Genomic DNA, 26,323 nt, shown 5'->3' on the forward strand with positions numbered 1-26,323 from the left:
GTACAACATGTTATTGTTTTTTACACCTACTGTATAATCCATTTATAAAACAATGCATCTATTTCTTTCAGTGACTGTATAAAAGAACTGGTTGTATCCTCTGTAAATTGCCCATTTGTTTTGTTCCCAATTTCCCAAATTCCCATGAAAGTTCCGAAACATTTCAAAGCAAATTTCCCCCAAGAATTTCAAAGCAAAGTCCCCTGATTATCCAAACAAATTTCTTTAATTTTCAACATAATATCCTGAATAGTTTCAATATTTCAAGCAAATTACTTAAACTTAAATGCTCACAGTAATGGCTTATGTCACACAGTTATTCAGTGACATGCTTTTTACAGCTGATACTATCCTACAACATTATTTTAAGGGTATCAGTTTTCTCTTATTTTAACATTTAATTGGTATTTTCAGGCTTCATAATTAAATCTGTGGTTAAAGAAAACAAAGAGGGGTCGGATGCAGGAGCTGCCGCTGCTCCACCCGCTCAGCCCTCCGTTGAACATTCATCCTTTTACTAACGGGTAAACCAAGTTTTAGCAAAGCCATCTGTTACCCATGAATCACAGCTGCACCCCTCAGTCTGAGTAATGTTTCTTGGTGGTGAAGTGGACTTCCCAAATGAGTGAAAAAACAAATGAGTAAAGCCAGGCAGCAGTCATGCTGATTGCTGCCAACACTTCATTTCCTCATGGTTATTTTGGTTTCCAGTTACCAGTTCTCCACAATTCACAGTTGGAGCGAAAACATGATGACCACATTCTTCTCGTAAGACATTCACTCTCTCTGACTGATGTCACTCTCTTTTCCTTTCCAGCTGATCTCCTAACAGCCCCACCTGACCTGACATCAGCGGCTGCCATGTACCGCGGCCCTGTCTACGCCCTCCACGATGTGGCTGACAAAATCCCCATGACCAACTCCCCTCTGCTCGACCCCCTGCCCAACCTGAAGATTAAAGTGTACAACTCTTCAGGCTTAGTGACCCCACAGGATGACTTGGGAGGGGAGTTCTCCTCCAAACTGTCACCCAAGCTACCACACTGCCTCCTGGACAACAGTGACAGCACCATGGGACGGCGAACACAGACCCAGACGCTGCTCCGAACACGAGATCCATCCTGCACCGCACTGGGCTCTTTCAGCTCGCAGGGGGGGCATCTTATTGTGCCCAACTCAGGTACTGTTCTTAATAATGAGAGATGATATTTTAATAAATAAACTCTTAAAACTATCTTTAAACACACTAGACATTTTCTTCAGTTCTGAATAGATTTGCATGTTTTCACTTACTTGTCTGTTCTTCCAGCTGCTCTCCATCTGTGTACCATTACATACAAAAGCATGAGGCTATTGTCTGAGTCTGTGTGTGCAAATTTGTACTGACTAAAAAGATAAACTCAACATAATCCATCAGCTCTTCCTCTGTTCTCTGAAGAGGCTGCTTTTAATTTGTTCATGAATGGCTGATGGTGTTGTTCTCAGCCCAAAATATTACTCTTAATGATTGATGGAAACACAGAGTTTTTCTACTGGCTTCCTGCCTTCCCTCCTGCCACACAATTCCCCTCAAAAAACAGCCATTCATGTTATTTAAACTGATTAATCAAACAAGGTATGATGTGATAATTACAGGAGCTGCCAGTGTCAGAGCTCCAGCTGGGCTGTGGTGGCCCAGCTGGAGCTCTGACATTGGCAGGGATGGTTTAAAGTTTGTTTGCAGACACGCATAAATTTACAGGTTTCATTTTCTTTTTCTATCGCCAATGATTATATTTTAATCTTGAATTCTTTTAACTTCAAAAAGTAGCATAACAGAGCAGCAACATAATAAATCTTTTAACTGTAATCCTTGAAGTTATCACAAAAAAAAAGTGTCAAATTCACAATTAATAGCACTGAAACAAAGAGAATTTAGCAAATTAAAATGCAAAGAAACACATCCAAGACTTTGATATAAAATGCAAAACAATATTTAGTACACAGATGTGCTAAATACTTTATTCTTATTGGCCAGGTGCACATACCAACAGCCTGCTATCCCTTTATGGTTGAACATAGTTCAAAAGAAAACACTGTTGTTTCTTTAGGTTTGATTTTTGGGCTTTTTGTCTTTATGAATATGAAAACATAATCTTTAGATTTTTGCAAATTTATTAAAAATAAAAAACTGAAATATCACATTTCCACGAGTCTTCAGACATTTACAAAAAACATTTGAAATTTTGCTCAGGTGTCTGCCATTTTCTAGATCTTTGCAGAGATGTTTCTACACCACTTGCGGTAAATTAAATTGATAGGACATGATTTTGATCGGAAAGCCTCTCAATAGAAGGCCTCACAGCTGACAATGAAATCAGAGCAAAACCCAGCCATGAGCTTAGAATTGTTGCGAAGCACAGATCGGGGAAGGCCAACTAAGAGTTCTGATAACAGAATCTGGAGGATTTACTGTGATCACACCAATCAGCAAAAAGAAGTCCAGTTAATTTGACATACCAAGAAATAATTCTCACCTCTGACAAAGCAAACAGCCAATCAGGTTGACCCTACCCATCCCTGGATCAGCCCCTGGTTAATTTGTGGTCTACTGAGGGGATGGTAGTAGGATTTTGTTATGTCAAATATCTTGACTGCCTTGTTTTCATTTTCCCTGATAAGCAGGAAGGTAGATTTGAAAGTAGCACCATCTTCTCATCAGTTCTCTACAAGAAAGCACATGATCTTCAGAGAACTTTCTAGGTTAAAACCCACCTCTGTCAAAGCTCATAGTCACTATAAACACAGACATGCTATGCCATCTGTAACCAATCAGTGTGACTGCACACGGTGTGACGGGGTTGACGGATAGTTCCACTGCAGCAGGAGTTCTGATGTAAAGGTGTACAGTTTCAGGCAGCTTACATTAGCCGTGCTGTCTTCACTTCAAACGCATGTGGGCTGTTTGTAACATGCCACAGATGCATGTTGACAGGCTTCGACAAACTAGCTGAGACATTAAAGGATACACCAACTTCTCAAGTTTCTTCACTTTCCTCTTTTTTGATTCTTGTAAAAATGTTCTCAGCTGCTGCTCATGCTCAGCCACCTCCTCGTGTTACATAGGAAGAGGGAGAGGACGGAGCACATTTGATATCTGATCTGTTCTAGTGTCTGGGTAATGAAATATTTTTTGGCACCGTCAGTGCAGCTGTTTGGTATTTTTGCATCTTAAAATGCGTTTCCTGACTCTTTGAAGCCTTTGCTGTGAGGGGAAGAGATGCAGTGTGTGAGACGTCCCTGTGGCAAGGATGTGATTGCACTGCTAGCTAGCACCAGGAGCTGTCTGTCACCTTTTGAAAAAGTTCAGTACAAGGACATGGGAAATCAATGAGCTATCTGAGAAACCCCCTCTAGAGAAGGAAATACTGTGTGCAGCGTATGCACTGTGTTTGCTTGTTTGCGAGTGCACGAGGGAATGCAGGGGTGGGCTGCTAAAAAAATTCCGACAGGACATCATATCAAATCAATTTGAGATGGAAAAATGTAAATCATGCCGTCTGCTGCAATATGAGAATGTTATGAAGAGTAGAGAGATCATTGATTTTATAAATGAAATGTCACATCATTTCCTGATGCCAGAGGAGAAAGCACTAAAGCCCCATAGTTTTTATATGTGAGGCTGAGAGGAATAGCGATTATTACTGTACCTCTCTAAGAAAATTATCACTTCTCGCCAGGGTTTTAACTGCTCTTTAGTGCTGCTGTAATAACAGCAACACATTAAGATATATCTATCACAAGTAAAATTTTACTCCTGCATGTAAAAGGTAGAGCTCTGAGGCATTAATTTCCATCCATGCTGAAAATACGACTGGGACTTTAGCAGAGATATCTGACTAGACATATAAATATACAACTATCAGAATTATTTGTTCTCAGTCTGGTTATCATGTCCCTGTTTTAGCTCACAAATCAGAAAAGTTGAACTATGGCCCTCACTGCATTTTTAGTAAAGTAAGGAAATAGGTACGAGCCTCCTATTGGATAATTATCTTTCAGCTGGCAACAAGTTATTTAACCCCAGCTGATGCAATGAGTAACTTCTCATTTCTTAAACAATGGATTTTTTCTTTCTTAATGGCACAGGCATATTCCAAGATGACAATGCCAGGATTCATCAGGCTCAAATTGTGAAAGAGTGGTTCAGGGAGCATGAGACATCATTTTCACACATGGATTGACCACAGAGTCCAGACCTTAACCCCATTGAGAATCTTTGGGATGTGCTGGAGAGGGCTTCACGCAGTGGTCAGACTCTCCCATCGTCAATATTAAAATTAATGCAACACTGGATGGAAATAAATCTTGTGACATTGCAGAAGCTTATCGAAACAATACCACAGCGAATGCATGCTGTAATCAAAGCTAAAGGCGGTCCAATGAAATATTAGAGTGTGTGACCTTTTTTTGGTGGTGACTTTTTTTTTTTGGCCAGGCAGTGTAATTTAGCTTTTTTGACAAAAAAAAAGACAAAAAAATGTCTTTAATGCACGGGGATCAGGTGTGAACAGCCCATATCAAGTCCAGCTACAAATTCTCTATTGGATTGAGGTCTGGGCTTTGACTTAGCCACTCCAGAACATTCACCTTGTTGTCTTTAAACTATTTCTGAGTAGCTTTCTCTGTATGCTTCAGGTCATTGTCTTGCTGGAATGTAAATCTTCTCCCAAAGTGTAGCTCTCTTGCAGACTGAATAGGCTTGTCCTCTAGGATTTTCCAATATTCTGCCACATTCATTTTACCTTCTACCTTTACAAGTCTTCTGGGCCCAACTGCTGAGAGGCATCCCCACAGCATGATGCTGCTACCACTGTATTTCACATTGGGGATGGTGTGTTTGGTGTCTGCTAAGATGGCAAAAAAGCATCATTTTCTCATCAGACCAAAAAACATTCTCCCACTTGACCATGGAGTCTCCAACCTGCCTTTGGTGAACTCTAGTGTACATTTTATATGACTTTTTGTCAACAGTGGCTTTCTCCTTGCCACTCTCCCATAAAGACTCTGTTGTCTGCAGAGTCTCTCCCATCTCAGCTGCTGAAGTTTGTAATTCCTTCAGAGTAGTCATAGTTGTCTTGGTGGCCTCTCTCACTAGTCTCCTTGCATGCTTACTCAGTTTGTAAGGATGGTCTGATCTCAGCAGATTTATATATGTGCCATATTCTTTTGCTAACCTATTCTCTGAGTTGCTTGGAGTGTTCTTTTATCTTCATGGGGCAATGGTAGCCAGGGATTTTTTTGGAAGGTAATCCAAATAAAATTAGTATCAATAATTCTTTAGCACCCTGCTCTGTCCACAGAGGGTCATCAATACAAACAGAAGTTTCCTCACATGAGCTTCAACATACATGATGTTCTCTGAGTTAACTGTGGTTGCCAGATGTTTCCTGTCACACTCTGGACAAATAAGCTCATGCACTACATTTTACAGTTCCCTTTTCATAAATTGTGTATTTGTGATGACTTCTTTTGTCTCCCTAATGAATGACAGCTCTAATATATGCCTTAATGCCTGTCTGTTTTGCCTCCCCAGGGGTGAGTCTGCTCATTCCAGCAGGGGCAATTCCTCAGGGCAGAGTATACGAGATGTATGTGACAGTACAGAGGAAGGACAACATGAGGTATGCACACCCGCCCGCTATATCAACACCCCAGAGCGGTGTTTACCCCTGTCAGCTCCACTGTGTCACCCTTACACTGACTGCTGTCACTGTCGCTGCTAAACAGCATTGCACGTGTGCGTTTTTTTGTGTGTGTGTCTGTGTACCTCCAGGCCATCGGTGGATGATGGCCAAACCGTACTGGGCCCTGTCGTGAGCTGCGGGCCCCCCGGGGCCTTGTTGACTCGGCCTGTCATCATCACCATGCACCACTGTGCCGTGTGTGACGGCCAGCAGGATTGGCTGATCCAGCTCAAGAGCCATTCGCAGCAGAACCAGTGGGAGGTGAGAAACAGGGTGATAAAATGCGCAATGTGTGTCACCGTAGCCAGGTCTGAAAACACGCTTCTGACAGCCATGTGATGCATAAACACTTTTTATTTAGATTATGCTAACAAATGTGACCTGTGCTTTCTGTAAACAGAACAGTTTGGTTTAACTGCCCTGATGGGTTACCAACTTATGAAGGGGTTTGTTGCAGTGAAGCCCAACAAGCTGCTATCAGAAGCTAATTATATGTTATGGAAGGGTACCTGAGTTGGCAGATTTAGGGCCCATGACACCCCAGGTCACCTCCTGAAAACACCCCTGTAAAAAAAGGCCATAGTTGAAATATAGTGAGAAAAACACTGTTAGAATGGCATGGACCTGTAGGATAAATCATGAAGCAGGTGAAGGGGATCATCATATTTACTTTGTTTGTGCAGCTCAGCACTCTGAGCAAACCCCAGCTGCAACCAGGTGCTGAAATAACAAACCTCTGATAGCAGGGATCCAACTGGGACTGTATATCCCCTTGACTGTTTTCTACTTCTTTTATGAATGTCTCTTCTTTTTTGGTCATGTGCTGTTGTGTTTGTGTGAATGAATGCATGTGTGCTGTGCAGACCTGTGGAGGACTTGTGCCTGCAGGCTGCATTATTAGGAGCACTGATGAAGATAAGTTGTGGTGCTGAGAGCAGCAGCATCAATGTTACACACAGAAACACACATTTACATGTAAGCACATTTAGACAGTGCCTTTAGAAAGTATTCACCCCCTTGGATTTTTTTACCTTTTTATTGATTTTATAAATCAGTCATGGGCAGTATAATTTGGCTTTCTTGACAAAGAAAAGTACAAAAACAACTCTTTCATGTCAAAGTGAAAATAGATTTTTACAAAGTAAAATCAATTAAACAAAAATATGTAAGGTAAAATAAGTGGCTGCATAAATATTCACCCCCTTTATAATGACTGTCCTAATTCAACAGAAGTTTAGGAAACTGGTGCTAGTAGCTCATAATTAGTAAAATTGGGATCACCTGAGTGCAGTGAATGTGTCTTAAGTGATTGTAGTATAAAGACACCTGTGTCTGGAAAGTCCAGTCACTCATAAATCAGTATTCCTGGCTACTATTACACCATGAAGACAAAAGAACACCCCCACCAACTCAGAGAAAAGGTCATTGAAAAGTATAAGTCAGGGGATGGATACAAAAAAATTCCAAGGTACTGAACATCCCCCGTAGTTCAGTTAAATCCATTGCCAAGAAATGGAAGAAGTATGATGTGTAAATCTGCTGAGATCAGGCCGCCCTCACAAACTGATCAACCATGCAAGAAGGAGACTAGTAAGAGAGGCAACCAAGCTTCAGCAGCTGAGATGGGAGAGACTCTGCATGCAACAGCTGTTAGCCGAGTTCTTCACCAGTCAGAGGTATATGGGAGAGTGGTATGTGGAAGAAAATGTAAAAAATCTTGACTAGAGATCACCAAAAGACACGTGGGACACTCCATGGTCAAGTGGGAGAAAGTTCTCTGGCCTAATTAAATCAAAATAGTGTTTAGGTCAAGATGCTATGACACCAAACACTTCACATCACCAAAAACAAAGCACAGTGGTGGCAGCATCATGCTGTGGGCATGCTTCTCAGCAGCCAGCCCTGGGAGGCTCGTAAAGGTAGAGACTAAAATTTTAATGCAGCAAAATATAGGAAAATCCTAAAAGACAATCACATTCAGTATTCTGGATTGGCTGAGCCAAATCGAATAGAGAATTTGAGGCAGGGCTTGAAAAGGGATGTTGACACCTGATCCCTGTGCAGCTTGACAGAGCTTGAGCAGTTGTGCAAAGAAGAATGAAGTAAGATTGGCTTAGTCCAGATGTGCAAGCCTGATTGAGATCTATCGACACAGACTCTGTGCTGTTGTTGATCTACTCAGTACTGATTTAGAAGGGGGTGGATCTTCATGCAGTCATTTGTTTCACATTACATATTTTTATTTGATTGTTATTACTTTGACTTTGACACTAAAGAGGTGTTTTTGTTAAAGAAAACTGTCCTAAAAGCCAAATGATATTTACCATGATTGATCAGTGATCTCAATAACAGGGTAAAACACCCAAGGGGTGCATTTGCTGTAATATGTCATCTCCAAAGTTTAGATAATATTAACTGACTTGTATAGGAGGTATGTTGCATATAAGGGGGCTTAACAAATAATTTTTTGCTTACCCAGCTGGCAACAAAGCCATAAGATGTTTATCTGGGTTTCAGATGAATATGACTTAATTTTTTTTAAAACCAGAAATGAGATAAATAGCTTGCATAGATTTGATTTTTTGTTGTGCGTCACTTTAACATTAAAAACAGAGCCACATAAGCAGCTATCACCTGATGGGCTGCCTGGTTATTGCAAATATTGTAGCCGATGAATTTCAATATTCTCCATATTGGAGGGGACGTGGTCTCCCGCGGGGACTGCGTGCTCTCTATTGATTACATCTGCGACCTGTCAGAAATGCAGATGGTAATATCCAAGGTGACGGCAGCTTCCTGTATATTAGCTCCGCTTCCCGCTGAGGCCGACTCCGTACTGCACATGTGAATTATTGCTTTATATGACACGCTCTGTCAGGATGTGTATTCATCACTGCAGCAGAAACAGCAGAGATGAGCTCCTCTGAAGGAGTAGTTCACGGGTATTTTTATACATATAGACATCACCACGGAGGGAAAGTAATCAGTCCTATTGGCACGGCTTCCTCCTGTTGATGTGCACGCACACACATAAGGAAGTAGGGTGTAGTGATGATGACGATGACAGCAGGTCATATAATGAGGAACATGTGGGCCTTTCTGCTTCAGTAACTCTCCCACCAATATTAATCCTCACACAGCTCTAAAAAACATTCGATGCAGATGATGGCAAAGAATCTGTGAATAAATTATGATGTGTGTATCTGTGTGTTTGATTGTAAGAAGCAAAAGCCTACTTTTCCCTCCACTGTGTGCTCCAATTATCCCCCAATAAGGAGCCCCAGCGCCTCCTCCCCTCAGGAGCAGTTAAAGAGTCTAATGATCAGCCATAATACTGCTGTTAAACGGCCGAGCTCACAATAAAATACTGTAATTCCTCTTCTGTCTCTCATAATAGGCTGAATTAATGCCAATGTGCTGCTCACAGGAGTGTTTGGATTACTGAGAGAAGACAGTGAGAGGGAGGGAGAGAGAGGGCTACAGAAGACAGGCTTAATCAAAGTGAAATATGCCCTGGTGTTAGTGCTGCTACAGGGGTCAAATACAAATGGAGCGGATACTCACTCCTCCATTACCTCACGTGGACAGGCAGGGGGTTAGTAATTCTTCCTTTTCCTTCAGTTTAATATCTGAAAAGAAGTTATGACCCCTGCTTGTTCTTTACTCCTTAAAGAACTTTCTGTTTAGAATCAAACAGGGTTTAAACGGTACATGTCTTCACCAGGAGGCAATCAAAATAGTAATAAAAGACAGGAAGTGGAGAGCTGCCGTTCAGATCCACCCACCGTCACTGCTTACATCTTACTTTGCATTTTGGACTCTTCAATCAATATGTTCTCCATTCAAAACAATAACTAAACAGGGAAGGGTGGTGAAGGTGGCTGGAGCAAAGCAGAAACTGAAAGCACCGTGGATTCTGTGCCTCTCTGATGTCCCTCCAGACTCAGGGACCTTGATTTACAAATGAAATTCAAATAGACTTTTATCTGAAAACAGGACTTTGGACCACCAAGCAACAGTCCAGTTCTTTTTCCCCTTATAGCCCAGGTAGAGGCTCAAAACGTCTGTGGTTAAGGATTGGCTCGACACTAGCACAACAACACTTGTGGCCCAATTCCTGGACTCCTCAGTGTGGTGGCTCTTGATCCACTGACTCCAGCCTCACTCCTTTTGAACCTTTGCCAACTGGACTTTCCAAAATATGACAATATTTTTAGATAGTGGATTTTTGTTTTTCATGAGCTTTAATCATCAATCAGGATTTTTGTCCTCTAATTTGCAGAAATCGAGCATGTAACATTAGTTCAGAGTCAAGCGCTGCCATAATTGAGATCAGCTGCTCTCACATAAGCCCTCATCAGCCGAAAGCCAGCTGATTTGCTCTCATGCTGCCTTATGTAAACTACTCTTTCCTGGGTATGCGCTGCCGCTCTCTCTGCAAGCTGCTCTTGCAGCCCTCCTCCACCCCAGCTCCTCCTTTATTCTGCTTCTGTCTTAACCAGTGTCATTCAGTTGTCATTGATGCCTGCTCTGCTTTGGGTTTTTAGCTGCTTTTCTCCCTGCCTTATGACTATCCCTTATCGGTATAGGAAGAGCAGGAACGTGTGCTGTTCTATAAATAAGCAACAGCAATAAGTGATAATTAATAACCGCTAATAAAGAAACATTTGTAGCTACAAGTCGTGTGTTTTTCAAAAGAATGATTCAGACTGAAAAGACTCTTTTGGCACGCATAAGTTCATATTCCAACATACGCTGTGCCAAAAAATGTAATGTCACAAATTAAGTTAAAGTGCACCTGTTTTCACAGTCAAACTATCGCCTTAGATCAGCTTTGACTCTGTAACAACTTTGAAATGTTGCATCCTGCTCTGTTTTAAGACCTATTAATTAGGGAGAAGCTGTGAATGTTGTAATGCTTTTATATAACGGTTTTGCATACTGATACTCTCTTATTATGCAAAAAAATGCAGATGATTATTTGAATGACAGTATCTAAATTGAAAGTAAGATTAAGAATGGCACTCATGTTGCCGTGTCTAATCATCTCAGTAGAAAAACAACTATACAACCGTATTTTTAGGTGCTTTAGATTGAAAAGTGGCATTTCACTGAAGGGAAGACATTAACTTAGAAGAAAAAATATCACTTTGATTTTCCAGCCTATCACCAAATGAGGGTATATAAAGAAACTTAATTATAAGAAGACAGCAATGACACCAGAAGTGTTTTTTCCGATTGTTTTTCATTGCACGTTTGTATTTTTACATGTACCATGAGAAAATTATAAAACCATTGTCTATTTCAGTTGGGTTTTTTGTAGCCAGTTGTCGCCCACACTTGTGTCACTCTTTCTTTCTTCCTGTCCACCTCGTAGGATGTTGTGGTTGTAGGAGAGGAAAATTTCACCACGCCGTGCTACATCCAAATGGATGACGAAGCCTGCCACATTCTCACAGAGACTCTTGGCACCTACTGCCTCGTGGGCCAGTCTCTCAGCGCCTCGACCACCAAGCGCCTCAAACTGGCCATCTTCGGCCCCGTCACCTGCCCCGCCATGGAGTATCACATCCGAGTGTACTGCTTGGACGACACACAAGACGCACTCAAGGTAAACACAGAGAAGGACTTCGCAAAGAAGAAATGAATCTGCTTGAAGGCTTTAACAATAGCAGATGAAGTGTGGGAGGCAGGAAGTGAAATGTTTGTATTTATGTGTCACAATAAGAGTCATCAGGCGCTTGCATCTCCTAAAAAGATGTAGCTGCTGCCCCATTGCAAAGTAAGCCACATTTATCCCCCACCTCTTCCGTTTAATACCTCTGTCTACCTACACAGAAGAAAGATAAGGAGGGATTATTGTGCGAGGCAGGGATATTAAACAGGGTTATTAAGTTTGGGAATGGGTAATGAGAAGTGATAGTGATCCTGCTGCGAGGACATTGGAGTTGCCTTCAGATGGCAAGGCCAGATTCATGTTCATAAAGCCCTTGGAGAGAGATGAATATACTATAAAAAATATTTCATTTTTCATGTCTTATTGGAACATTCGGAAATAAAACTGATGTAGCAAACAAAAAAACAAAGAGTCTCTATGTTGAAAAAGCGTGTTTGTGTATCCAGGAAGTCCTACAGATGGAGAAACAGATGGGAGGGAAGCTGTTGGACGAACCAAAGACTCTCAACTTTAAAGACAGCACTCACAACCTGAGACTTTCCATCCACGATGTTCCGCACACTTTGTGGAAGAGCAAACTACTAGCCAAGTACCAGGTAAACTGCTCACATATCCTCTCGGAGAAGTGTTTTCACATTTGCTCTGACAGCTGAGTAAATCTTCCTCCCTTTCTGCCTCTCTGCAGGAGCTCTGCTTTCAGCAAGTGTGGAGCGGCTCGCAGAGAAACCTCCACTGTTGCTTCACCCTGGAGCGATTCTCTGCCAGCACGGTGGACCTGGCCTGTAAGATATGTGTGCGCCAAGTGGAGGGAGAGGGACAGATTTTTCAGCTGGACACGACACTCTCAGAGGTACAACTGGTACTCCTCTAAATAGAACCTTAAACATTTCACCTCCAACAGTCAAAAAATGCAGCTTTCTAGATACTTTTGCTGCTGTTATGTCCCCTAAATACAGGAATATTCAAGAACAGATGCACGGATAGGTATAATTATGAAATGGACTATGATATTAGTAGCAGTGCATTAGCACTGATGTAAGTGTTGGTATCAACGTAGTTGGTTAATAATGAACAATTATCTGTAGTAATATTGTTTTCACTATAGGGCCGATGCAGATATTAGTATTTGGACCACTATGGTTTCACTCACTGGTTCCCAACCTTGGGTCCAGGATCCCCTGTGGGGGTTACTAAGGATTTCAGGAGGGAGCCAGAGGCTTTGTCTGCTCTGAGGTTGTCAAAATTAGATTGCTCCCTACATTCTTTATTCCTTTATGAGAAAGTTGGTCAATCTTCCTCCAACATCAGAATAATGGAACAATGGTACATTTATCTTTACAAGGCCATACTACGTAAATGCTTCTTATTCATCTTCTCCACTGACTCTATAACTGGAGTCAGTAGAGATATGTCACATGTGAAAATCCTCAAACTTGCTCTCCTTTGGTCAAATAGCTTGTAAAGGGGACATATTTTACAAAAATCACTTTTTCAGGCTTCTCTAACAGAAATATGTGCCCCTGGCCTGTCTACAATCCCTTCAAGTACCAGAAAAATCCATCCCCTCCCCCCTCTCTTTCTCCACCTTTCAGAAAATGTGAACTGAAACAAGCCAGTCTCAGATTTTCCCCTTATAATGTCATGTGGGGAGTTAGCACTGCCCACAGGTTCAGCTGGCCCTCCCCACTTAGAGGAAAGCTCTGCCCTCCTCTCCTGATCCTCCTCTCAGCTGCCAGCTGAGAGCACAATCTTGTTTAGTCTGCAAGATAACTATCTGGATATTATTTCAGTGAAAACATGGATAGTTTTAAAAATCCCATTGGTATTATAGGGTAATCTGTATTTACCAAATACTCTGGTCTTGACATAGATTAGTATCAGAGAAATAATAACCTCACTATCCTGAAACCGGATTTTTTCCTTCAGACAAAAGGAATTTTGTCGGGTCAGTATTTGCTTCTCATTTCTTTGTGATGGGAAACACTTCATCAATTTCACCCTCCATCTCTGTGACATTCAGACGGACAGACAGGGACTCTTGAACCTGCAACCTTCATTGCGTCCCTCCTTTGACAGGACAAGAGCAGAGGGGGAATAATCACCCTGTAGTCGTGCTGTACTTGCCTCACAAAGGCCATCTGGCCAGGAGAGCAGAGCGTGAGGGATGGAGGAGCACTTGGGCTTTGTGCTCAGTAATGAGATGAATTACAGTACATGTAGTGCAGCGCCGTGTCCCTGCCTGGCCTCGCCTCATTTGTCTCTGGGTCCAGCTCCCAGTTTTGTAACCAGACCTCCTGCACTTAATCCTTCACATGCAATATATTGGAAAATCACTCGGCTTACATCAGTGAATGGATGGCAATAAGATATCTATCTTTTATACAACCCAGAAACCAAATATGTTGTGCTACAAATCCATTTCAGAATGTTTCATTTTGGTGCTGAATAGTGTACATGCAGCCTCCTTTAATGCAGTCCCTCTCTGTGTGTGTCTGCAGGATTCCCAGAGCATTGACACGTCTCTACTCGACCCGGCCAGTAATATCACCACACTGGTGGGACCAAATGCCTTTCGCATCCCCGTCTCCATCCGACAGAAGTTGTGTGGCAGTCTGGATGCACCACAGACCAGAGGGAACGACTGGAGGATGCTGGCCCACAAACTTAACCTTGACAGGTGAGCAGAGGAGCAGAACTGGGAGAGGAAGACTCAGATCTATGGTGTCACGGGTCAAAGGAAGAAGCTGTCATCAAGCTGTGCTGTTTTAAATCAACATAGGAACAAAATACCTCTCAGTTCGTTAACAAGACTACAAAATTAGAGAAGTGTGGACAAGAAATCTCATTTATTTTTTAATTCTGACTCTAAAAAAATCATCTGTTGAATTGAGATTAATGGACTGAGACAGACAAAGATAGAATGGCTACGCTTTTTTCTAAGACGTTACTCGTGTCTTTGATAGTCCTGTGTGTGTGATGGAGGTACAGTGTGTGTCCATTTATAAGGTCTCAACTCAGCAGGGGGGGTCTTATCACAGGCAGCAGCTGCAGATTGACGAGACCACTCACGGAGTGTGGCGTGAAGGAAGGAGAGACGCGAACCAACCTCTTATTCACCACCCACAGTGATGATACGCACAGAAGCATATAAATAGTTTTCAGTTTTTTTCTAAATAAGATCCAGGAATATTTGGTGGGCTCATTTTGAATATCAAAAACTGAGTTACAAACGGATTAACAAAGTCCATTTGGAAAAATGTGGTTTTTAAAAAGGATCCTTTTTGGCACAAATGCTTTGGATGTTCTTTTATTTTTAATTCTTTTACTTAAAGAGATTCCAGGCTGTAATCAGAAGTCAGCGTGCAAATTGTTTCCACTTCTTTTCCTGCATATAAATTACTTTTCTGTCTGCTTGTCAGAATTCAACTTGTTATTCTGAACTTCAAAAATTCTGAGAGAATTAATCCCAGAAAAAAAAAAAGCTTTGAAATTTGACTTTGAAGCTTTGACTTTATGGTTGTAGCTTCTTAATTTTGAAGTACCTTAAGTCTGCAATATTTCTCATGGCCAGGAGGGGGAGACTCTATACATCCATGCAAGCAGGGTACACCATAGACTGGTTGGCAGTCAGCCCTGTGATTGACTGGCATACAGTGCCTTATTGGTCAATATAATTTGGCTTTTTTGAAAAAAAAAAGTCAAATTACAACAGATGTCTATAAAGTAATGCTAATTGAACAAACAAAATCTTGCCAGCAGATAATTTAAATCTGACCTCTTCAACAGTACAAACAAAAAATTCATATTGATCCCAAAAGTGTAAAGCAGATATGGAGACGATAGACAATGATTGGTGATGGATTCTGAGATTGCAATTGGCAAAAAGAAGTCTGAGGGCCTGTTTCACCAAGAATGGACTACAGCTGCTAATGGCTACAGAACTGTAATGTCTTCTGCTCCCACTGTCTGCTCTGTTTCACTAAGCATGAAGCGCTAATATATTCAGATGCAAACACACCCAAAAAGTTGTACTTCTCCATGCAGTCGGCTCTTTTTTTGCATCAAAGCACCGAGCTACACTTTCATGCTGACAGAGCAGTTTTGTCCACATAAAGATGATGAACTAGGATGGGACGGGAAACTTTTCAAGTTTATTGTGATGCCAGAAGGTAATATGAGTTCCACTAAATAAAACAAAGCTTCCTCCCTGAATTGAGCAAGAAAGAACAACTAAAAAAAAAAAAAAAACAAAGCTTATACTGTTGTCATGTGTAATGACTGCAGATCTCTCTACAGGGGTGTTAAGCCTTGCATAGCCCTGGGTGGTTTATTTGACTACTGACAATGTTATGTTTAAGGACAGTAAAGTCATGTTCATAGAATGTATTAACAAATAATTTATTTCTAAGTTATAGAGGCTAGAATTGTTTTCCTGATCAGTGGTAAGATTGTGGCTTATTTATACAGTGCCGATAAAAAGTATTCACCCCCTTGGATGTTTTACCCTTTTGTTGATTTTATAAATCAATCATGGCCAATATATTTTGGCTTATTTGACAAAATAAACAAACAAAAAAAACTCTTTAAAATCAAAGGGAAAACAGATTTCTACAAAGTAATGTTGATTAAATAAAAGTATGTAAGGTAAAATAAATGACTACATAAATATTCGCCATCTTTAAAGTGACTGACCTAATTCACAGAGGTCCAGCCAACTGGTGCTAGTAGTCTCACAGTTAGAGAAGTGGGGATCACCAGAGTGCAGTGAATGTGTCTCAAGTCATTGTAATATAAATGCGCCTGCTTCTGAGAGGTCTAGCTGCTGGTTAATCAGTATTCCTGGCTGCCATTACTCTATGAAGACAAAAGAACACTCCAAGCAACTCAGAGGAAAGGTTATTGGAAAGTATATGTCGGGATTGACACGAAAAAAATTTGAAGGCTCTGAACATCCCCCTGGGTTCAGTTAAATCCATCATGGAGGAATGTAGAGAATTTGGCACGTGTAAATCTGCCAAGATCAGGCCGTCCTCACAGTGGTGCTGTGCTGCTGCTGTTTAGCTATCAGACAAGATGCTATGTTTGGTAGACACAAGATACTTCACATCACCACAAATACACCAGCCCTACTGCAAAGCATAGTGGGCCAGCATCATGCTGAGGGTATGCTTCTAAACCCTGGAGGACAAGCTTGCTTAGTCTGCTAGAGAACTGCGGCTTGGGAAAAACTTTATGTTCCAGCAACACAATGACCCGAAGCATACAGTGAAAGCTAGACAGAAATGGGGTGAATGTTATGGAGTGGGTGAGTGAAAGCCCGAACCTTAATCTAACAGAGGATTTGTGGCTGTACTTGGAAAGGGCCGTTCACACCCGATCCCCATGCAACCTGACAGAGCATGACCAGTTTTGCAAAGAAGAATAGATTAAAATTGCAGTGTCCTGATGTGCAAGCCTGACTGAGAGCTATCCACACAGCCTCAGTGATGTGATTGCAGCCAAAGGTGCATCTACTAAATACTGACTTGAAGAGGTTTAATCTTTATGCAGTCACTCATTTTACCTTACATATTTTCATTTAATTGACATTACTTTGAATACTTCTTATAGACATTGTAACAACTAGTTGTGTGTTTTTAGGAGTAGACGGTGTCTTTTTGCCAGGTTTAATGGGTGCAAAAGCAGTAAAATCTATATATGATCAGCCCCTGATTGTGTTGCATGAAATGCAGAATTAAACCTACCTCTGAATCTGTTTAGCATGTAACATGATTTTTATTATGTGAATTATGTAAATTATGCAAATCCATCTAAGGGTCAAATTAACATAAGATAGGGTTTACTTTAGGGCCTGGTTGCCAGGACCAGGATTTCTAAGGCACTACCTCACTGAATTGTCAACCAGGACAGAGATTAAGACGTTTATGTATACTGTAATTCAGATGCAGTCATATCAATATTAAGGCTTCAAAGGGGATGGGGGCTTACAAATCAATGGGTTCCGTGAAGGAGGCTCCATATGGGGAAAATCATCCCCTTCTTTCTTACACTGCAGAAATATTAAACCTCGAGACACTGTTAGCCTAGCAGCCATGTCCGCATGCCCCATGTCTGAAGACTGTTGTCCTCAAAACAGTTGGACAGGGTTCACATCTAGCCTGTGGTTTCCGTCCCACATTTCATTAACCCCTCTTTCTTTGGTCTCTGATTCCATCCTCTATCCTATCCAATCAGATTAAAGGATTTGACTGCAGACTGTTTTTGAAAATTTAAACAATTTAATGCATTTTTAAAAGAATGACTCTCTGTTTTTATGTCAATCTTTCATCCAGGTATCTTAACTACTTTGCCACCAAATCTAGTCCAACGGGCGTGATCCTGGACTTGTGGGAGGCCCAGCATTTCCCTGACGGCAACCTGAGTCGCCTGGCACAGGTTCTGGAGGAGATGGGACGCCATGACAGCCTTGTTCCTTCAGCGACTGAACACTGACATCCGCCCATCAAGGGAGCACGACATTCCAGTGAGCAAGAAGACGTAAAAAGGGAAAAAATAAGAGAGGAGGGATGCCCATCACAGTGACAAATGCGCACACACTCACAGATATTGCTTGTGTGTACTGGTGCAGAAGTAAGAAGATACAAACAGCATGGTCTACTCAGCCATGACCCAGTTAAACATTGGCAACAAAGGGTGTAAAAACTTGGAGGGTAAACAAGAATCTCTGCCAGTCATTTCTCTCTCTCTCTCTTTCTCTCTCACTCTGGAACAACAACTTGATATTTTTGGCTCTGGTTTCCTTGGAAACAGCTGTCCAGTTATTTGGATGAACTGTGCGGATATGTGATGATGCCCTTGCTATAAACAACAGGCTACACTTTCAGAGGTCAGAAGGATCAGAGAAGCAAAGGCTCCGATCACAGGAGGCATCTCTTATTCTCAAGAACTGTCTCCATAGCAACACCACGGACGAGGATGTGCTCTGTGATAACATAATATTTAAAAATATGCCTATTTATACATATCTTTTTGTATTTTATGGAATACTTTGCAGTGTCCTCACACGTCTGTTTCCTCTATCATTCTGTTTGGCTGTATCATAGCACCTCCTGGTGGACACTAGTGGTAAAGACTCACCCTGTTGGCCACACTAACATGTACAGAAGGAAATCAATGTTACCATTTTTCAGTTTCAGTGTTGCTGTCTTAAGTATTTTTAATATTTTTATTCATGATATGTATTTTTACTGATTTTAATCATGTTTGCTTGTTTTACATGAGATATTTTTGATGACTTGCATTGGTTTAAATTGATTTACTTTAACTTTTTTTGCATGTTTTTAAGCAGGTAATTCCACCAGTCTAGAGGAAAGTCTAGACATTCTGCCCAAACTTGATGAACTCATGATTGATGCTGATGTGTGTATGTTGATATGATGATATCATCATTAAAAGAATAGACAGAGAGGAGAGGTACTTGCCGTAGAAAAGGAAATCAAACATATATTTTTATAGGACCAATGCAAACAAATACGACCGCTTTTTACCAAATAATTGACATACAGTGTATGAAGTTACATTAAACACAGAAAGCTGCATCTTAATATCAAATGTCGTTTTGTAAAGTGATATTTTTTGTTTCAGAATCGATAATAAATCATCCATATGTGACTTTCAAAGCAGACTTCTGTTTGTACTTTAATACAGAAGCCATGACTCGCTGTGCAAAAAAAAAATAGTGATAGCTGTAAATGCAACATTTAGTACCACTTTACTTTAGTAGGCCTTAATTATCTGGTAGTTTTATAAAAATAAGTGGTAATTACAAGTAATTTCTTAAGCATAAGGAGGTAACTCAGAAGTATTTACCTAGTAATAATGTATTAATTATCAAGTAATTCCTTGTAATATTGTGGAAATTCTCTGGGAATGAGGTGATATTTTACTCTAACCCCTAACCTAACCACCTTATCCCAACCATTTTAATGTTGTGACGATTCTCTGGTAATTAGGTGATATTTTTACCCACTTGAAAACAAGACAATTCATTTCAAGGGGCTATCCCTTTGGAAAAAAATTCACATTTCTACTCTTACCTTCTAAACCTAACCCTTGTAATATTATGGCAATGAGAATTTGGGAACCTAATCCTAAACCTAATTATAACCCTTGCCATAATGAGGCAATTCTCTAGTAATTAGGTGGTATTTTACCTAGTAATTTATTAGGATAAAACAATAATTTTCCAAATAAGTTGCTTGATAATTCAAAGGTCATTTCCATATGTTGGCCCAATTAATCAAAGTGAGTCCTTCCTGGAGTTAGGGTTACTGTAAAATACCATCTAATTACAAGAGAATTGCCACATTATTACAAGGAAATACTTGATTATAAATACATTATTACTAGTTAAATACTGCCTTAATATTACTGAGCTATTACATAAAATGCCAACTTATTACAAGGTAATTACCATCTTATTCTTAAAAAAGCAGGTAGTTACCACTTACTACTGTAAAATTACTAGGTAATTAGAGCCCACTAAAATAAAGTGGTACCCAACATTCATTTGATGCAGCAGCACTTGTGACTGTTCAGGTGTTCTTGTTTTTAATGTTTCATTTTGAATGGCAGTTGTCCCAATTTTTATTTTTCTGTAAAGCCGTCTATGCAAACTGCATCTTTCTGAAACAATCTCGACATTCTCAGTGGGCCAGCCTTTCTGCATTCCCTCGCTGTTCTTCGGCTTCATGATTATGATGATTATTGTACAGTGAGAATGTAGCCTGTCTGTTTTCTGGCACTCATGATGTTTCCTCGCTTGCATTTTCATCTGTCAAGTTCTTGTACAAAGTGTAAGAAAGAATTTTTAAGGACTAATAATAAATTATATTTATATGCAACATTGAACAAAGAGCATGAGGATGTGATTTGTTCCAGCAGACAAGCTTTCAGGAGACATTTTATTGGGGAATGTTATCCACATCCACTCATGCACTCTCAATCATCACATATGTACAGGTTAAATAAGGCAAATGTAACAGTGGCAGAGTGGATGGGACATATTCTGTACACATAAACAACAAAAACACATATTTAACATCCAGCAAGGCAATCATTAATTATAGATTTTTAGTTTTTGTATGTACATGTGAATTTTAAGAGGAGATAATGCAATCATAAAAGCCTCAGTCAAAGAAATATCACAAATTAAAACCCCTGTCGGAGGTTGTATTTTAAATTTAGAGCAACATTTCTGGACTTCTTACTTGTTCTGCCATAAAATCAATAAAATAATGCCAATAAAGTGAGGTCACAGAGCAAGAACTGAACATTTCTTTGGATGGATGAGAGTCATTTTGATGGAGCTGAACACAAAAACATGGAGGCAGCTTGTACAGTACAAAAAACTGCACTAAGAATACTGCTGCATGGCTTTAGGAGGGAGCAGAAGTTTCCTCTGTTCACACCAATCAGAGGAGTTTCAGTCCTCTCCTCTTGTGAAGGGTCCCTATCCGCCTGTCCACAGGGACAGTCTGGACCTGACAACCAATCAGCTTTCATAGAAAGCACAACCTAAACTGACGACCGGAGAGCCGACCTCCCCTGACATAATAAATCTTTTTTTTGTTCCTGGCTCCCTGTGGACCATTATCTCTCTCAGTCATCCTCTCTGTCTGTTTCCTTTTTCCCGTCGTTCAGTCTTTCTTTTTTTCCCTTTCTTCTATCAGCCAGTGTTAGCGGCGTGGAGCCGGTGGCGGTGACACATCCTCACTGATGAGAGCATCTCTCTTGACTTCCTGTCACAGTTTGATGTCTTGAGACTCTAACATCTTGGCCAGGGTCTTCTTCACCCTCAGGGCTGTGAGACGGGAGGCCGGGTTGTGAGCCCAACACTCCGACATGAGTTTTCCCATCTGACGCAGACACTGAAGACACACAGAGACAGATGCATAAGAATACAGCAGCACTTTTACAGTCAGTGATTTGCAAGTCATAAAAGCTGGATTCATTCAATATTAATGATCTGTGGTGAAACATTTTTAGGGAAAATCTTTGTGATTTTCCAGGTTGTGGAGAAAGTAAAAACAAGATGAGCCTTCACTGATTACAGAGGAGAAACTTTATGCACTTTAAGCAAATAAGATGATCAAAAGCCCGACTCTTCTCCTCTGTTGTCCCTAAATGGTGGAATGAATTACCCAACTCCATTCGATCTACAGACTCCCTCTCTACTTTCAAGAGAAGGCTAAAGACCCAGCTCTTCAGAGAACACTATGCACTTAGCTAGGCTATTCTCTACTGTTGTCCCCAGTAGTAGATTGAGTCTCAGCCAGACTATTCTCCACTGCTGTCCCCAGTGGTTGAATGAGTTTCCCAACTATAGTTAGCTCGCATTGTCCTGCTCTACTTCTGGGATTTCTTTGCCCAGCTCTTTGGGAATGATCCAGCACTTGGTACTTGGTAATTAGTTGTTGTGAAGTCTAATGGATGGCGATTAGAGATCCCACATTTTGCTTGATTCATTGTTGCTGTCTAATAACAAAAAAAAACAAAACACAAAAAACAAACAAACAAAGAAACAAACAAAACCCACAAAAACAACAACGTATATTTTAGGTGCTCTGCCTAAACTCTACATGGCAGCACTTGCGTCCAATTGGTCCTGAAGCACTTGATGGCACTTACTGATGTTGTTTCTTCTTGTCTAGATTGTTGCTTGTGTTGTTCTTGCTCTCAAATGTACGTTTCTTTGTAGAAAAGCGTCTGCTAAATGACATTGTAACATTGTCTGCTAAATGACATTGTAACAAAAAGATAGGCAAAGCAACACAAGAGCTGCATAAAACACCCAAATTTGATGATTTCTGGCAATGCCTCTATCCTATCCATATACAGTTCAATTAATTATGGAAAATATTAATGCAATAATTTGAGGAGGAAAATGAATGAAATTGCATAAGGTTGACTAGAAAACAAAGCTTGGATAAGGACATATCTTACTCAAAGTGCCTGTTAAAATTTCAGACCTCTCACTCAATTTTTTTTATCCCAAAGTCTGTACGATAGTTGACACTCATGGACAAGTATAATGGTTTGTAGATTCATTTCAGATAAAAACTAAACGATTTCTTTTCAGTCACAGGAGAGTGATTACACTCTCAATGTCAGGGGGTACAAACAACGAAAAACTGCTCCATTAATTGTCAAATGATCACTGCTTTTATGCTCCATTAAAAGTCTAATGATCACTGCTTTTAAACTTCATAAATAGTCCAATGATCACTGCTTTTATGCTCCATAAATAGTCCAATGATCACTGCTTTTATGCTCTATAAATAGTCCAATGATCACTGCATTTATGCTCCATAAATAGTCCAATGGTCACTGCTTTTATGCTCCATTAATAGTCCAATGATCACTGCGTTTATGCTCCATTAATAGTCCAATGATCACTGCGTTTATGCTCTATAAATAGTCCAATGATCACTGCGTTTATGCTCCATAAATAGTCCAATGGTCACTGCTTTTATGCTCTATAAATAGTCCAATGATCACTGCGTTTATGCTCCATTAATAGTCCAATGATCACTGCGTTTATGCTCCATTAATAGTCCAATGATCACTGTGTTTATGCTCCATAAATAGTCCAATGATCACTGCGTTTATGCTCCATTAATAGTCCAATGATCACTGTGTTTATGCTCCATAAATAGTCCAATGATCACTGCTTCTCTACGATGTCTTTATTTTACACCACTGTAGTAGTATGAAGATGCTGAGGTGAGTAGCATCCAGCTGCTACCCCACTACAATAACCTACCTATGGTGAGCCTCAAGGGATAAAATAGCACTTGATTAATGTAATTTTAGGAGTTCATATATTGTTAGTAACACATTAATGCTGACAGTGATACAAACATTAAGTACAGTACATTAGGTCTATTAATGTTTGTTATTAGAAAGAAGGCTTTAAATACTATTGAAAATACCTCATCACTGCTCCAGCGATTAGCAAATGAAGGTCTTTGTTTCTTTATGCAGACGACTTCTCTCATGTCTTCATACGAAGGATCAGTGGGCACGAGGTCATAATAAGGCAGCTGATATTCCTCTACAATACCTTCAGGAAACATGAGAGTTTGTGAGTTAGAAGACACTCAATGGTTAAAAACAATGTTTAACAAAGCAATAGTTTTTCTCACCACCAGATATGCACCGTCTGGCCATCTCCCAAACAATGAGGCCAAAACTGTACATGTCAGCCATGATGAAGGACTGGAAGTAGCTCCTGTTTAGTGTCTCATCCAACACTTCAGGGGGCATGTAGCGCTTTGTACCTACCCTTAGGTTTGGAGGGATATCCACCTCGTTGGTATCACTGAAGCAGGGGTGAGACACAGAAATGAATTAAACATAAAACGTACTCACAAAATCCATTCAAATTAGAGTGAAGAAGTCAAAAATGCAGGCTTTACCTGTTAAATTTGACAGCGAGTCCGAGGTCTGCTATACAACAGGATCCATTCTTTTTAACCAGGATGTTTTTACTCTTCAGGTCTCTGTGTGCGATGGCTGGTTTTCCCTGTGTGCCGTAGATCTCAGTGTGCAGGTGACACAGGCCTGAGATGGACGAGTAGGACAGTTTCAGCAGAGATTTGACGTCTAACGTGTTGGATTTGAGGTAGTCATACAAAGATCCGTTCTCATGGTAGTCCGTTATCAGGTAGAGCTGAGTCCATGAGCCGGTTCCTTTGATATCTGCTGCTATGAACCCTGGGAATCAGACAGAAGGGAGAACAGGGATAAGGATTTACGTACAGAGAAACACTACATTAACTAATGACTTTAGCTTACTCACCAAGTATATTATCATGTCTCATCAGGAAGGTCTGATATATCTCTGTTTCTCTGAACCAGCTCTCTTCCTCTGTTGTGAAGAAGACTTTCACAGCCACTCTCTCTCCTCTCCACTTGCCCATCCACACCTCTCCGTATCGCCCTTTTCCGATCTGCTTCACCATCTGAATCTGCTTTGCAATGGTGCGCTGCACCTGGAAACAAGAATTTATGAAAAAATTAGGTGCTTTATTGCACCATTGCACTTTAAAATGTATTTGCACATGACATTAGATATGTAAATAAGTGAAACATTGTAATTACAACCATGAGTTTGCTGTTTTATGCTTATTTTTGTAAAGGTACGACTGCACTGCGATGTCTATATTAATTAAAAAAGGATGACTCCTATAAGATGTACTTTTTTTTTTTAGTTATAGTGGTATCTATCTGTGTATTTTCATGCTGGCTGTTCTAAAAGACACAATACTACTTTTATTTGTACTCTATTTCTATTGTGTTTCTGTCGCCAGTGGCCTGCTTTGTCCTGCTTTGTCTAAGATGCTTTTTGCTGCTGTAAATTGGAATTTCCCCTAGTGGGACTAACAAAGGAATATCTTATCTTATCTTATCTTATCTTATCTTAACATGTTTACTATTGCTGTGGCAGCTGCTGTTCTGTTGCTGTATCTTATTCATGTTTTGTGCTTCTTAAGCCTGCCAGTATTACAAGATAATTGTGCTGATTTACAGCCTGATTTCCCCCTTCATTCTAAAGTCAGCAAAAGACCTGATTATTAGATGGTTCCAAAGATTGTCTTTGCAGATTTCCCTGTGGTGTATGGTGTGTTAAGAATAATATTACCCTCCCGATCTGCTTGGAAGATGATCAGAACCCCTCTGATATGAGATTGTAATAAACACGTTCAATATTAACCATTAGAAATCCTGTCGTGTGGGGGGAACACAGAGGACACCTGAGTAGGCTTGAGCAGAGTTGCCAGTTGAAATGAAAATATAGCAAATCAGGAGGCAAGTTAACTGAAATGCAGCCATGGCAACAACAGTAAGCATGAAGCATAAAGTTAAGATGGACGTCAGAAATTAAGGGGATGTGTGGGCAGAGTTCCCCATCATGCCCTTGGGCGGAGTGTTTAAAGGTGTTTTATGTTTATGTAGGTGTTGAGTTGTGTTTCGATGTTGCCTGTTGTACAGTGATCCTTGCTTGCTCGTGTGTCAAGTTGATTGTTGTTTTTGTCGCTAGGCATGTTTGCTCCATGAGTGAAGTTATCCACTGAGTTAGAGTTTTTGCCTGGGACTTTAGGTGCTCCTAAAGGATGTATAGTGTATTAGTATGCATTGCAATGAGGTTGATTCTCTGTTTTGTTCTTGCCACAGATTTTCAGAAGTTACTCCAGCACTGTCATACTATAAAATATTTAGAACTTTAAAAGTGTAGTTTAACTATATATAAGCATGATTTTGCTTGAACAACCTGGTTGGTTGGTTTTCTTGTCCTTGCTAACAAGGAAAGATCACATGTTACCACCCAACAACTCAGTAGCTAAGGACTTAAAGTAAACTTTAAATTAGATAATTTTTACTTTTACTTCAGTAGATTTATAGATCAGTACTTTACTTTTACTGAAGTACATTTTAACCAGAGTAACAGTTCTTTTACTTGTTTATAATAGCTGTGTAGTTTTTCTACTTCTGGTCATTTTTTTAGCTTTATTGCCAAACAGCTGTATAGGAAATTTTATTGAACTTTTTTTCTTTTGCATTTCTTATTCAAAACTCTTACGCAGATCTTTAATTGATTAAAGATAATTGGTGCTGATACCTTTAATGACAAACTTATAAATTTGTTATCTTTAGACATGATGTTGTTTAGAATGTAACCAAGTGGCACTATCCTATAGTGATTCTAAAAACCATGTCATATTTGATTCACAGTAATTTATATTCAATCTTAAATGACAAATCTTCATAAAAGTGTGGCACTGTTTTCATCACTATCTCTTAAAATCATGCTACAAATCAGAGTTTTATGACTGTTTCAAGTACAAAGGCTCAGATT

General features: G+C 40.2%; 2 protein-coding genes across 7 annotated transcripts in view; one reads left to right on the forward strand and one right to left on the reverse strand.

Moving 5' to 3' along the window:
- The window catches only part of unc5c (unc-5 netrin receptor C), a 212,734-nt gene extending 192,460 nt beyond the window's left edge, over positions 1–20,274 (forward strand). For all 3 annotated transcript variants that reach the window (XM_041811639.1, XM_041811640.1, XM_041811641.1), the window contains 8 exons: positions 818–1,180; positions 5,576–5,663; positions 5,816–5,987; positions 11,104–11,337; positions 11,850–11,999; positions 12,089–12,253; positions 13,902–14,080; positions 17,736–20,274. In XM_041811639.1, coding sequence (XP_041667573.1) covers positions 818–1,180; positions 5,576–5,663; positions 5,816–5,987; positions 11,104–11,337; positions 11,850–11,999; positions 12,089–12,253; positions 13,902–14,080; positions 17,736–17,895 — 1,511 coding nt within the window. In that variant the 3' untranslated portion in view covers positions 17,896–20,274. The remainder of the gene's footprint in view (positions 1–817; positions 1,181–5,575; positions 5,664–5,815; positions 5,988–11,103; positions 11,338–11,849; positions 12,000–12,088; positions 12,254–13,901; positions 14,081–17,735) is intronic.
- A 78-nt stretch (positions 20,275–20,352) lies between these two features.
- Positions 20,353–26,323, reverse strand: part of bmpr1bb (bone morphogenetic protein receptor, type IBb) — an 89,262-nt gene continuing 83,291 nt past the window's right edge. For all 4 annotated transcript variants that reach the window (XM_041811679.1, XM_041811677.1, XM_041811675.1 and 1 more), the window contains 5 exons: positions 24,266–24,458; positions 23,883–24,180; positions 23,610–23,785; positions 23,397–23,527; positions 20,353–21,332 (listed from right to left, as the gene is read on the reverse strand). In XM_041811679.1, coding sequence (XP_041667613.1) covers positions 21,207–21,332; positions 23,397–23,527; positions 23,610–23,785; positions 23,883–24,180; positions 24,266–24,458 — 924 coding nt within the window. In that variant the 3' untranslated portion in view covers positions 20,353–21,206. The remainder of the gene's footprint in view (positions 21,333–23,396; positions 23,528–23,609; positions 23,786–23,882; positions 24,181–24,265; positions 24,459–26,323) is intronic.

The sequence above is a fragment of the Cheilinus undulatus genome, linkage group 17 (genome assembly GCF_018320785.1).
Source record: "Cheilinus undulatus linkage group 17, ASM1832078v1, whole genome shotgun sequence".
NCBI classification, from domain to species: Eukaryota; Metazoa; Chordata; class Actinopteri; order Labriformes; family Labridae; genus Cheilinus; species Cheilinus undulatus.